The following is a 14,441-nucleotide window of genomic DNA, read 5'->3' on the forward strand; positions in this document are numbered from 1 at the left end:
GGTGAATTTTATATGAAAATTGTAGCTCTCAATAAAATCTAAAATTTTATAGTTTTGAGTTTTTCATTTAAAGTCAATAAATGTTTAAATAATTAATTTATAATTTAAAAAATGTATTAAGCACTTGTGCGTCTATTGGATCGTCTCTAACTTTTATATATTCATCATGGTTCCGCCTATTAAATTATATATAACATTTGATGTACAAAATAGCATAGAATAAATAATAATAATAATAATAATAATAATAATAATAATTTTATAAAAATATAATAAGAAATCAAACTCTATAATTGTGAGGTATGCAATATATATAACACTATAGATATTAATGATTGGTGTGAACCGACCATCAAACCCCGAGGAATCATCAATCATCCGACAAGGAATGTTTTTCGAACAATTAACTGATGTCGGCAGAGATGAACCACCTGCGTGCCCCTCGTATGTCTTCTTGTAGCTTCATGTTACCACCTCGTCACCTTTGCTACAGAAGACAACTCTCAAGATTACGCCAACGGTGCCGGGCGAGCGGAATGGGGGAAGGCGCCAGCGCAAGCCGAACACCAAGCTGGTTGGGCCGGACTAGGTCGTTTGACAGAATAGATTAGGCCCATGGTTGTAACGTGAGAGGCGAGAGTATATCTGGCTCTCCCTGCGTGGAGAAGAAGTTGAACTGTAATTTTGATACCGAACAGAACCGGGCGCGAGTCGCCGGCATCGGCAGGGGCGGTGATCGGCCGTCGCCTGAATATCCAACTCCAGTTCCACCATATCCTCGCCGCGATTCCTACTTCCCTGGTAGTAGTACGGTAACATCTAGTATCAGACACAAGATCCTGGTGTCTCACGATCATGGAACGCGTCTTCAGATCGCCATGAAGACCGACGGGCAATTTGATCGTATTCTCAAGATGCTCGAGGAGAACAAGCAAGGACTGGTTGAGATCAAGACTACGATGATGGAGATGCGCGCAACCAAGGAGGAATTCGAAATCTGGAAGCCCGCGGTCGACAAGAGCGTCTTCGACCTCTAGATCGCCGTCGACTCCCTTGGTACTCGCTTCGACCAGCTCCTCTCCGAGACAACCCCATCTTCCTCTCGCTTGGACGCATCTACTCTGCATTCGGCGTCAGGGCCTCATGGTCACCGCGACGAACAAAACAACCGGGGGTCTGGATTTGGAGTGGTATTCACTGTTCCACATCCACCTCCGGTCACAGGTGCGACCAATCCCCATACTTACTCTCATGTTCCATTCGATTTGGGTGATTCGGCACACCGTGACCAGAGTATTCCTCCAAATTTCCATCATATTTTTCCCCAACTCACCTTTCCCCAATTTGATGGATCCAACCCTAGACTATGGGTTCGTAGAGCTGAGACATTCTTTGATATGTATTCTGTTCCTAAGAAATATTGGATACACCTAGCAACCATGAATTTCATATGTTCTGCTGCTTTCTGGCTTCAGTCCATCCAAGCCAACCTCAAGTCCTTAACCTGGGAAGAATTAGGTGCTGCTATGTCATCCAGATTTGATCGTGATGAGCAAAATCAAATCATCCGGCAATTCTTTCGCCATAGACAAACTGCTTCAGTTTCTGAGTATATTGAAACTTTCAACGAGTTAGTGCATCAAATGTTAGCTCATGACCCTACAATTGCTTCCTCCCTAATCTGCAATAGGTTTATTGATATTAGAGCTGTTGTAATTGTTCATCGACCCCAAGACTTGGATACTGCTAGCTCTTTTGGCTCTTTTGCAGGAAGAAGTTACTGTGGACTATTCCAACAGAACCTCCAAGCGTTCTGAGAGTCCTGCTTACTCCAGAAAATATTCTTCTGAATCCAGTAAGCAATATGGGGTTTCAGCTTCCACACCTATCAGATCCCACTCTGAAGAGAAAAGGTCAGTTGAGTCTGCTAAAAAACAAATCTCCTATGGATGACAAACTCCAAGCACTCAAGGCTTATAGAAAAGCTAAGGGGTTATGTTATAAATGTGGTGAAAAGTGGAATCCTGGCCATAAGTGCCATTCTTCTGTTACACTTCATGCTATGGAGGAAGTTTGGCAACTATGTTCTAAAACCATTTCATCCGAACTGGAAGATTCAGATTCTGGGGAAGATTTGTGCACTGTTTCTCTGCAGGCTATGCATGGTGTGGAAGGAGCTAAAACAATCAGACTCAGAGGTTTTGTGCAACACCAGGAAGCTTCTCTGTTAGTGGATTCTGGAAGTACAACATGTTTCATTAATGAAATGTTGGCAGCTGATATTCCTGGTTGGAGACCACTCCCTAAACCCCTTCATGTTACTGTGGCAAACGGAACCATGTTGTGGTGCACTCATGAAATCCCTGATCTTCTCTGGGCTATTCAGGGTCACAGTTTCAGAACAACTTTCAAGGTTTTTCCTCTGGGCAATTATGATGCTATATTGGGCATGGATTGGCTCGAGTCTTTCAGTCCTATGCAAGTGCATTGGAAGAGCAAGTGGCTACTCTTTGAGCACAATAACTCCACTGTTAAGTTGCAGGGTGTATCTCCCCAAACAATTCTTGGACCACCAATTTCTCCACCACAAGTGAATGCTATGCTTAAAAATAAGTCCATCCTTTACATGGTGCATCTTAATGCTGTGGAAGTCACCTCACAAGCTGAGCCGACCCTCCATCCTGACATCCAAGCCTTGTTGTCACAGTTCTGTGACCTCTTCCAAGAACCCACTTCTGTTCCTCCTCCAAGGCTAGGTGACCATCAGATACCTCTCATAGCTGGTGCACAGCCTTTTCGCTTGAGACCTTATAGATACAGTCCAGCTCTTAAAGATGAGATTGAGAAACAAGTCTCCGAGATGCTGCAAAAAGGTTGAATTCAACATAGATCTAGCCCATTTTCCTCTCCTATTCTGTTAGTCAAGAAGAAAACTGGTGATTGGCGTCTCTGTGTGGATTTCAGAAGACTCAATGATCTAACTGTGAAAAACAAGTACCCTCTTCCAATTATTGATGAAATTCTTGATGAATTATATGGTGCATGCTGGTTTTCTTCATTGGACATGTGTTCAGGCTTCCATCAGATAAGGATGAAAGACAGTGATTCTTTTAAAACAGCATTCCAAACTCATAATGGCCACTATGAATACAAAGTTATGCCTTATGGAGTCACTGGGGGGACCTGGAACATTTCAGGGTATCATGAACACTATTCTAGCTTCTCTTTTAAGAAAATTTGTGGTTGTTTTTATAGATGATATCCTTATCTACAGCAGAACTTGGTCTGAACATCTGGATCACCTCAGCTAAGTGTTTTCTATTCTCAGGGCTCATCAGTTTTAAGTCAAATTAGCCAAGTGCAGTTTTGCTCAGCAAGAATTACACTATCTTGGTGTACATAAATATCAGCGAATGAGGTAGCTGCGCATCATTTCTTTCTCTCCCTGCCCCCGCGTCGTCCTGCTGGGCAACACGGGCGGCCCTCCGTCCCCCGCCTCAGACAACCGCCATCTCTCTCCCTGCCCTCGCCGCTGCCGGAGTTGTCCGCCGGATGTCCGGCGCGCAGCGAGGAGGGCAGCGGCGAGGCCATCAGCTCGCCCCCCCTCCTTTCCCTCCTCTCCTAACCCCTTCCTTCCTCCACTCCTCTCTCCTCGCTGCAGCACCGTGGACATGGCCGGCGGCTCGCTCCTCGCCGGAGATGGCTGGATCCGCGTGTGTGGACGCCGGATCTGCGCTTTCCCGGGCTCAAGCACCGCGGGCGCGAGGCTGCTCCGCTTGGCATGCCGGTGGGCGCGGCGGGCTTCGCGGCGGGCCTGCTCCTGAGCGTGACCGACGGTGGCCGCGGCTGACGCGACCAGCTTCGCGGCAGCGCTGGTGTCCATTGACTGGCGTGGCCCAACGGTGAGGGCAGAGGCCGGTGTGGCCCGTCGGTGACAGCGGTGGTTGGCGCGGCCCGGCGAGGTCGGCTTGGCGGCACCATCTTGCCACAGTCCGGCAGTGACGCTGGACCAGCGGCGGCGCCGGTGTCCGCAACTGGCTTCTTACCAATGGCTGCGTGGCGACGCAGCTCGGCTCGGCTTCTTGCAGTCCTTGTGTTCTGCGCTGCGGCGCGTCGGCGCCGCCGTGGTGGTGTGCGCCGACAACGGTTTGCTCGGGCGTATCCTAGCATCGCCGTGGTGGCGTTGTTGGATGCGACCGAGCAGAGGCTCGCCAGCAGCACCGTGGTGGTGGGGCTGGTGGCGCCGTCATTTCCTTCTTGAACGCGATGTCGAGTATCTAGCGCGGACCGGACCTTCGTGGCAGACAATCGGCTATGGCTGCAGCGTTTTTCTTTCATTCTCTTTTTCTTTTTTCCAAAAAATAAAAAAGAAAAGAAAAAATGTTGTTTGTGTTGGGGTGGCTCGCATCAAGGACCCAATCCGACCGGGCTTAGTGTGCAGAGGCTCTGGTCAACGACCCAATCCGACAGGGCAGAATAAGTTGAGGCCTAGGTCGATGTCCCAATCCGACCTAGGCTCTCAAGTTCGAGAGGAATTGTGCGGTCTTGGTGGCCGATGGTGGTGGTGTTGTGGTTTTGTTGTGTCCAGTCTGGATGTAATTCCTTCTTTTTAATATAATCGGCAGCTCTCCTGTCTGGTTCGTTTCAAAAAAAAATATATCAGCGAATGAACAATCATCACATATAGGTTTAAGAAAATAAAAGGTACATGGTGCGTATCAGCGAATGAACAATCATCACATATAGGTTTAAGAAAATAAAAGGTACATGGTGCGTATCGCAATCACACCAATTTTGCGTTCTGTAGTTTGTTGTATTGGTGTGCAGGCACTAACTAGCTATAATTGATTTGGTTTCATTGCAGCTCTACCACAAAGATTTCAAATCAATAACCTTCCATCTTTTTGATGCCTCATGCCCCTGGTCAAGTCCAGAGAAGCTATTCATCTTATTTGGTCTCAAATATATGCAATCTGACCCACTTACGAGTATACCGATATGTATATGTATCATAGCTGATTTTTTTTCTTCCCAAAATTATTGGGTGTACAGATACACCCATGCACCTCTACTGGGTCCGCCCCTACTCAGAGTGATGGCCAAACTGAAAGGGTCAATCAATGCTTGAAAACATATTTACGTTGCTTTGTACACGCTTGCCCAACCAAGTGGTCTCAGTGGCTTCCATTAGCAGAGTTTTGGTATAACACTTCGTACCATTCTACTCTTGGTAAAACACCATTTGTGGTTCTGTATGGTCGTGAACCTCGTCAGTTGGGCATTGAGGGTGTCGAGTGCTGTCAAACCCCTGATCTTCAGCAGTGGTTACAAGACCGTTCATTGATGCAGCAGTTACTTCAGCAACATCTGTTGCGTGCTCAGAAACATATGAAATCTCATGCTGATAAAAAGAGAACCGACCGCAGTTTTGAAGTGGGAGATTTTGTTTATTTGAAACTACAGCCCTATGTTCAGTCTTCTATTGCTCAGAGATCTTCCAACAAGCTTGCCTTCCGGTATTTCGGACCTTTCAAAGTTCTTTCCCGGATTGGTTTGGTCGCCTACAAATTGCAGCTGCCTGAAGCTTCTGCTGTTCACCCTGTTTTCCACGTTTCTCTTCTGACTAAGTTCGTGCCCGTGCGTTGCTATGGGCAAAATAAATTATTTCCATAAGCATGAATCATTATTGTACCAGATATTTACAATACATGTAGCAACTGAGACATTGTCGTTGCCTCAATTTTTTTATTCTTCTCAAGCCTGTACAAGGATGGAAAAAATCATAAATCATTTCATTAATACTTATAATCCAAAATATATACATTTAGAACTGAGAACATATATTCAGAATACACTAAATTAAATCATAAACTATATTTAGAATTGATACTGGTTCAGAAATTAAAGGCTCCTCAGGGCCTGGTGTTGATCATGGTACAATACACTGAAATTTTTCACGTGGTCAATGCAAGAAATGACACATGATCTTTATGGGGAGTTGGTCTACTTTTGTCTGCTCGCATAGTTACCACAAACCATTGCCTTCAATTGCTCAATTATTAGCCATGACCTGTGAAATTGATAGGAACCAAGAGTACCCTTAGGGCTCCCCCATGCACTTTACCAAGCATCAATATACATTTGTTCGAGACAATTTACATGTAAATCATTCTACATAGGCATGACTCATTTACATGCCTTGACCATTTACGTGTAAATCACACTTTTGATGGGTACATAGGCATGACTCATTCTACATTGTAAGCACTGTTTACGAATACAGTGGTGCTGAACAATTAACCTTCGCTAATGAAATGGAAACTTACCACAACAACAAATATTCAGTAAAAAGCTGCTTGGACTGAATAAGCAGGCATGAAACATTTTTTTTCTCAGAAGTGCAAGCAAGGTACGAAACACAGCAGACAATGCAAATGGTCCAACTCTGAATAGGAAGCACCGGAACAAATGCAGAACACAATTTTATCTGAAATAGAATTTTTTTTCCCATAGTGGATTGTGTACCGCAGAACATTCTCAAGCTCTTAATCGTATCTGAAATAGAAATTTATGCTATAGGAACAATAGTATCATCAGTGGCCCAAATAAGAGCAAATACTTTCGCACTGTCTAACGTGCTAAAGAAATTGGAATGATAATGGGCAGAAAAATCGATTTTGTCTATTCTTTACCAGAGGCGTACACTGTGGAGAAGGCACTATGATCGAAGGGCATGATTTGAGGTCCCAGAGCTCGTTGTGGTGGTAGAGAAGGCCGTAGCACACCAGCATGCTCTCCTCCGGCGACAACCGGATCATATCATGTGCACCTACTTGGACGCAGAGAGTTCGAGATCCAAATCAAATCTCACGCTATTTCCGCTAACAAAAAAAAGGACTAATCGAATCAGAATTCCCTCAGGAGTGATATCGCAAGAGACACACCTTGTTCTCCTCCTCGAGGCTGAGGGTCCCGGCAAGGAAGATGGCGGAGCCGATGAGGTTGAGAGGCCGGCCGTGGCCTCCACGTGCACGACGCCCGTAGAGGAGGCTGGCAGAGAGGCGCCCCTGGGCAGGTTCCGGGCACCGGGGCCACGTCCAGCCGGCCAGCGCCTCCGCGCACGCGAGCGCGGCACAGAGGTAACACCGGCCTGCCGCGCGGCCGGCCAGCGCCTCCTCGTGAGCGATTGCCGCCCAGATGAAGGAACACTACGTCGAGGCAGATCCGGCCAAGGGAGGCGTAGATCCCGCGAGGGAGAGGGTGGATCCGGACCCCGGCGGCCTCCGGCGACCCAAGACGGAGATGGAGAAGACGACCTAGGTTTCGGGGCTGAGGGAGAGAGCGGTGCAACCGTGCAGGGCGGAGCGCGCGGTGACTGACGGCGCGGGCGAGGGCGGCCGCGGCTGCTGGCGCGGGCGAGCGGTGTTGGAGAGGGAGGGGATTGGACGGGGAGGAGGGAGCAAGCGACGGAACCAAAGATCGGACGGGGAGAGGGAGCGAGCGGCGGGACGGCACCGATCGGACGGACGGGTTTCAGAGGCTGAACGAAGACCGATGGGTGGGAGATCGCACCGCGAGACGCACGACGGAAGGCACCAATCGGACGGGCGCGAGAGTCATCGAGGAGGCAGCGGCGGCGGCGGCGGCGGCGGCGCACACAGGCCGGTGAGGGTCTGATTTGGGGGAGAGATTTGAGGGAGTCGGGAGGAGATACGGGGACAACGGCGACGATGGCGGCGGGCGCACGGGGAAGATCGCACCCCGCTTAGGGAATTTTTAGGAGCAGAGATAGAGAAGAAGGCAGTGCAACCTCATACTCTGGTAAGTCCTGAGTTTCCTGATCCCACTCATCACCTGCAGGTTCCTCAAATGGTACTCGATCGTTGCCTTATACAACGGCACGATAGTACCATCATCTCTGTGCTCATCCACAGGTCGCAATGGCCTGTGGAACTGTCGACATGGGAAGATGAAGAAGCTCTCCGTCAACAATTTCCTCACACTCCAGGTTGGGGTCAAGCTGGTTCCGAAGGAGGAGGGATGTTAGGGCAACCCCAACCGAGCTCTCAAATTTGAAGCTCTATTTTTCTATATGAGGATCTCTCATCTAGATTTTAACCCTTTACTTTTCTGTGCACTCCAACCGAACTCTCATATATCTCCTTACATCTTATCTTCCTCTTTATTTATTGATATAATGTAACCAACAACTTATGTATTATATATGCAAATGGTCTTTATTACCAATAATATTTTTTTAATGACTATATTTTGTACTAATAATTTTTGAATGGACTGATTTATAACCATTAATCTTTTATTAATAATTTGGTTGACAGACTTTGTTGACCGACTAAATCAGTCAGCGACTGACTAAATGGATCACTGGTCTTGACAGACTAAACTAGTGGTCAATTGACCGACTAAATCGGACAGACTAAACTAGAGGTCAATTGACCGACTAAATCGGTTAGTGACCCACTAAATGGGTCACTCGTCAGGACACTTTATTTCAAAATGGTATAATTCAAACGACTATATTCAAACGGCTATATTCCAACAACTATTTTTCAAACGGCTATATTTCAAACGGTCATATCCCAACGGCTATATTTGAAATCGCAGTGACTTTCATCTCTATATATGCAGGCTCATTCACCTCATTCTGCAATGAGCCATTCACTTCATTGTTGTTTCCCCACCTGAAAATGAATAGACTCTCTCGCTTAGACTCGTCGTTGGATATATAGAGACTAAATCAGTTGGTTCAATGGCTTGACAGACTAAATCCATTAAATCGGTCAATGACTTGACAGACTAAATCAGTTGGTTCACAGACTAAATCAGTTGGTTCACAAACTAAATCAGTCAATGGATCCTAAATATCGGTCAATGGATAGACAACCCAAATCAGCCTAAATCAATGAATGGATTGACAACAAGAGCAAGCAAGTAGAGTAGAGCAGCAGCAAGCAGATCTACCCCCAAGCGCGCGGCCTCGACACAACCGCGGAAGGAGCTGCCAATCCGGCGCATGTACGGGGCTCCCCAGCCTCCTTGTGCAGGGCCTCGGGGTAGGGCGCCACCGGACCTGTTTGGCACGACTACGAGGCGGGGCGCCGCCATGCCTGCGGCCGCGGGACGGGCTGCCGCCAGGCCACCGCAGGATCTGCAGCAGGTAGGTTTTCCCTTCCCTCCTAAAAAATCTATGGCCGCCGGAGATGAAAATTGAAATACCTAGGTGGAGAAAGCTCCGTGGACAGTGCGGGAAACCTCCGTGGAGGCGCGGGAGGGCCAGCCGTTGGCGCCATCGCCGGATGAGAGCTCGGTAGAGGAGCTCCTACAAGTGAGAGTCCGAGGGGGGGAATGAGGTCTCCTCATCCGTCGGGGTCGGGATGAGAGTCCGGTTGGAGAGTGTTTTTTGCGTTTTAGCCCTCACAAATGAGGTAGGGATCCATTTGAGAGCTCGGTTGGAGTTGCCCTTACCACCCTGTCACCTGTGCTGCAGAAGACAACTCTCAAGATTACGCCAACGGTGCCGGGCAAGCGGAATGGGGGAAGGCGCCAGCGCAAGCCGAACGCCAAGCTGGTTGGACCGGACTGGGTCGTTTGATGGAATAGATTAGGCCCATGGTTGTAACGTGAGAGGCGAGAGTATATCTGGCTCTCCCTGCGTGGAGAAGAAGTTGAACTGTAATTTTGATACCAAACAGAACCGTGCGCGAGTCGCCGGCGTCGGTAGGGGCGGTGATCGGCCGTCCCCTGAACATCCAACTCCAGTTCCACCATATCCTCGCCGCGATTCCTATTTCCCTGGTAGTAGTACGGTAACACTTCAGCAATGGCAACTGATCTCCCATCAACAGACCAATTCTTCCCCGCACCTCACCATTGCTGCGAGCCTGCGACTGCGAGCATCGATAACCAGGGCGTACTCTTTTGATCTACAGCTGCTCCTCGACGCTTACTAGTAAGCCTGCATTCTGTGTCGTCACGAAAACATGGTGTTCTGTTCTCTAAGACTAAAATCACTAGCTTAATGGAAGAGTTCATAGACTCTTCGGATACGCCGCACCCTAGACGACGCTAGCGAGCATTTCCACCAGCTCCTCCAGGTCCCTGCGCGAGCTCCCGCCCTCCGCCACCGCGGCGGCCGCCTTCTTGCCGAGCTCAGCCGCGCGCTCCCTCACGGACTCACCCTCCTTCCCGACCGCCGCGGCGATCGCGCTCGCCATCCGCGCGGCGTCCGGCACAGCGTCGGCGCTCTCCGCCACGGGCACGGCCACGCCGGCCTCCGCGAGCAGCCGCGCGTCCGTGAACTGGTCGGCGCCCATCGGCCACGTCAGCATCGCCACGCCGGCCGCCGCGGCCTCCAGCACCGAGTTCCAGCCGCAGTGCGTCAGGAACCACCCCACGGCGCGGTGGCGCAGGATCTCCACCTGCGGCGCCCACCCGCGGACCACCATGCCGCGCGACGCCGTCGCCGCCTCGAACCCGTCCGGGACCGCGGTGCCCGGGCGCACAGCCCACACGAACGCCGCCGAGCTCCGCGCCAGCGCGTCCGCCACGGAGGCCGCCTTCGGCGGGGAGAGCGCGTGCTGCGTCCCGAAGCTGACGTACACGACGGAGCCGTCGGGGAAGGCGTCCAGCCACGCCGCCACGCTCGCCGGCGCCACCGCGGGCTTCCCGCCGCGGTCGCTGGAGGTGGCCACGGCGTCGGACAGCGGGCCCACGGTGAACACCCGCTTCGACGCCAGGTCGGGGAGCGGACGCCCCACGTAGGGCGCCTCGAGCGCCGCGAACGAGTTGGTGACGAAGCACGCGCTGTCCAGGTTCCACAGGAAGAACCGGCGGATCGCCTCGGAAACCTCGTCGCCGGCCACGTACTGCCGGAACAGCCCCGACAGCTGGCGCCACGGGAAGCTAGGCGAGCCGGGGATCTCCGGGAACGTGACGGCCTCCTCGGCGTCGTCGGGGCGGCGCCTGCGCGGCAGGTGGCGCCAGAGGGCGTGCGACATGGCGAGGTGGAGCGCGCAGGAAGGCGAGAACGTCACGTGCGGCACCCCGAGCTCCGCGGCGAGCGGCTGCGTCCACCCCGTGAAGAAGTCGGAGACGATGGCCGTGACGCGCCGGCCCCGCTGCTGCTGGGCTTTGCACCAATCGAGTAGCGGCGCGCGGAGCGCGGCGAGGCAGACCATGAACGGCCGGAAGAGGTGGCGCGGGAGGTCCTTGGTGTTCTCGCCGCTCCCCGGCGGGAGCAGGCGCGGCGCGGACGGGAACGGCAGCGCGGCGACGCCCACGGACGGGCACGCGGCGACCAGCGGGGCGAGGAGCGGGGCGTTGCCGGGTGTGACGGCGACGGTGACCGCGAGCCCGCGCGCGGCGAGCAGCGCCGCGAGGTCGAGGAGCGGGAGCAGGTGGCCTTGCGCCGGGTACGGCACGAGGAGCACGTGCGGCTCGACGCCGCCGCGGCGGACCTTGCTCGCGCGTTCCCCCTGGGGTGGCGAGGCCATGGCCAGTGGACCTGTGCTGTTCGGAACCTCGGATTCGGTTCCCGTGGCGACAACTGAAGGGCGCTAAAGGTTAAGTAGACCAGGGCCAGGCCAGCGCCTTCAGTTGCAACGCCTTTGTTTGTTCGTCGAACGGCGTCGTGAACTGGTGATTGGAAGCAAGGTGCAAAAAATTCAGGCGATCGATCAGTGCACCGGCCCTGGTTTCTGAAAATGGGCGCATGCGCCCTGAACATTTCGTCGGAAATATTCACTCGCGAAGTCACGATGCGAACCCGATGCCGGAAAGCGGTTGGTGACGAAGACCCTGCACGCCTCGTCGTTTTTTCATTTTTCTTTTTGAAAAAGAGTCACCTTCTACTTGTATATACTCCTTCTATCTAAAATAATTGCATATTTAAATTTATTTCATAGAAAACAACTACTTTGACCCAATTACCATAAAAAACGAGTTTTTGAGTCTTCAAAAGAAAACAAAAGATATTTTTATAATTTTACATCATATATTGATTTGCGTGTTCAATATTAAGAAATATGATAGTTGTACAGACCTTACAACCTCTCGACGTTCTGGAACGGAGGGAGAGCGACCGCAGGCCGGCCGCCAACGTTCACCTCGCCGGGGTGCACTCCGGCAAGTGGAGACATACCGAGGTGGTCGGCAACGATTGACCCCGGGTCGGGTACTCGGGTCGTTCTCGCCGGGAGCCTTTTTGACGGTCCGTTTTTCCATGATCAGCAAATGGCGAGGAAAGCTTGAGGAAGCAATGAGAAAGTGAGGGCAAGAATGACAATTCCCAATTTGATCTCCGAATTTTTTTAATGCACGGAGATATGATGGCACGTCAGCATCTCTATTAGGGCACGTTTTCTCTTGGAGGAAATGTCAGCTATGAATGCTTCCTTTTCCCTACGTAGGATTTGTTTAGATCACTTTGCATTTTGGTTTTTGGGATTTTTAGCAAGGAATCTTCAATATTTAAAATATTAAATATAGACTAATCACAAAACTAATTACAGATCTCGTCTGTAAACTACGAGACGAATCTAATGAGCCTAATTAATCCATCATTAGAGCATATTTACTGTAACATCCCCGTAGCAATTTAGTGTCTAATCACGTCCTAATTAGACTCATTAGATTTGTCTCGCGATTTACAGTCCATTTGTACAATGCGATTTATTTTTAACTATATTTAGTACACCATGTAAGTGATTTAAAAAAATTACATTTTAGATTTATGGATCTAAACAGAGCCTTAGCTGCAAGCCTGCAGCTGCCAAGCCAACTGCAAGGGTAGCTAGGCTGGTCTTATTTGGTGCAAGGGTAGTTAGGCGGGTCTTATTTAGTTTTTTAAATAGTTGTTACATCGAATATTTGGATATTAATTCGAATATTCGGATGTTCGGATATTAATTCGAATATTATTTAGATATTAATTGAATATAAAACTAATTGTATACATTATAATTAGTACCCCTCCTCGGCCACCCCTCTCCCTCCTCCCTCCCCTAGCTTTCCGGCTGCCGCCGCTCCCTCCGCTGGCATAAGGTTGAAGATGAACATGATCTTTGTTTCTCCTCTGGGATACGAGCGCGTTTTATCGCGCGCGCGATAAATAGACGCCGCACACGCAGATGCATCGTGCCATCCTGGCTTGGGCACACGCAAATCGTCATAAATTTGCAACGCCCTCCTCCAGGACGCTGTGCCGCCAGATCGAGCTCTCTGCGCGCTGCGGCGGCCTGCGGGGACTCCGCCGGCTCGCCGTCACCGGAGAGGAAGAACCCCACCTGCTGCCTGTCCTCCCGCGCGCTGCCTCCCCCGTGCCTTATCTGAAGGCTGAACAGATGCCTGTCTGGCGTCAGGGATCCTGACAACAACACAACACGGCACGCCGCCCTGCGGCGCTCTCGCAGTTCAATGGTATGTTTGGTAAATATCGAGATTTTTTTCATCAAAGAATTTTACATACACGACTCATTAAACGAAATCTATTTCAAAACATTTTCATTGATAGATGCAAATTTACGAACCGAATCTAATAAACCTGATTTAACTATGATTAGATACAATAATGCTACAGTAACCATACTATAATCATTCTCTAATCGTATAGTCAAAAATCTCATTAGATACAACAACTGCTACAGTACCATGATTGCGGAGTTGGTTTTGTAGTCGGCAGAACTGCGGCCTGCGCACGCTAGTTTTGCAGTTGCATGTGTTTGGTTTGGGTGCGAAAAAATTTTTGGGAAAATTTTCACAGCTTTGACCACTAATTAGAGGTATTAAATAAAATCTAATTACAAAACTACCTCCGCAACTATGATATTTTAGCAGTTGTTGTATCTAATGAGGCCTTTAACCGTACAATTAGAGAATGATTAGAGCATAGTTACTGTAGCATTACTTGTATCTAATCATGGTTAAATTAGGCTCATTAGATTTGGGTCGTAATTTTGCACCTATATGTGAAAAGATTTTGTAAAAAGACTTCGTTTAATACGTCATGCATGTAAGATTTCTTGGTGAAAAAATCGTGATATTTACCAAACATGCCTGTTCGCTCTGTTCACATGAGCCAGCCAACAGTCATTTTCTCTCATAACAAATCAGCACCACCCACTAACTATCAGCCAGTCAGCAGTACTTTTCTCCCACAACAAATCAGCACCAGCCACCGGCCACAGTCAGCCAAATAGAACAAAATTGCATTGCATTTTAGAAGAAAGCAGACGGTGAATTACATGTTGTGATTACATAAAACAAAAAGATCTCACATAGTGAAAAATATTAAGCACTGATCATTTGGGAACTAAGAAAAGCTCAGGTCGACCACAAACCGTAACTCTCGTAACACCTCTTCTTTAACCAGAGCAACACCAGAACTGAAGACAGCGCCCGATGTTCAAAGATTCTTCGGTTCC

The 14,441-nt window shown here is 49.6% G+C and overlaps 2 protein-coding genes and 2 long non-coding RNA genes across 4 annotated transcripts; 1 reads left to right on the forward strand and 3 right to left on the reverse strand.

The window, feature by feature from the left end:
- Positions 1–675: 675 nt before the first annotated feature.
- Positions 676–4,655, forward strand: LOC120678398. The gene is made up of 2 exons (XM_039959578.1): positions 676–801; positions 873–4,655. The coding sequence occupies exon 2, from the start codon at positions 1,865–1,867 to the stop codon at positions 2,876–2,878; it is 1,014 nt and encodes a 337-aa protein (XP_039815512.1). The 5' UTR covers positions 676–801; positions 873–1,864; the 3' UTR covers positions 2,879–4,655.
- Positions 4,656–5,847: 1,192 nt separating this feature from the next.
- On the reverse strand, positions 5,848–8,148 carry LOC120678399. Its single transcript, XR_005676514.1, has 2 exons — positions 6,945–8,148; positions 5,848–6,829 (listed from the first exon to the last, which is right to left on the reverse strand). It is a non-coding gene; the product is annotated as an uncharacterized LOC120678399 (long non-coding RNA).
- Positions 8,149–8,453: 305 nt separating this feature from the next.
- Positions 8,454–9,411, reverse strand: LOC120678366. The gene is made up of 2 exons (XR_005676499.1): positions 9,238–9,411; positions 8,454–8,702 (listed from the first exon to the last, which is right to left on the reverse strand). It is a non-coding gene; the product is annotated as an uncharacterized LOC120678366 (long non-coding RNA).
- A 250-nt stretch (positions 9,412–9,661) lies between these two features.
- On the reverse strand, positions 9,662–11,732 carry LOC120679525 (UDP-glycosyltransferase 89B2-like). Its single transcript, XM_039961131.1, has one exon. The coding sequence runs from the start codon at positions 11,511–11,513 to the stop codon at positions 10,077–10,079; it is 1,437 nt and encodes a 478-aa protein (XP_039817065.1). The 5' UTR covers positions 11,514–11,732; the 3' UTR covers positions 9,662–10,076.
- Positions 11,733–14,441: the final 2,709 nt, after the last annotated feature.

Source organism: Panicum virgatum, chromosome 6N (assembly GCF_016808335.1).
Source record: "Panicum virgatum strain AP13 chromosome 6N, P.virgatum_v5, whole genome shotgun sequence".
NCBI lineage: Eukaryota > Viridiplantae > Streptophyta > Magnoliopsida > Poales > Poaceae > Panicum > Panicum virgatum.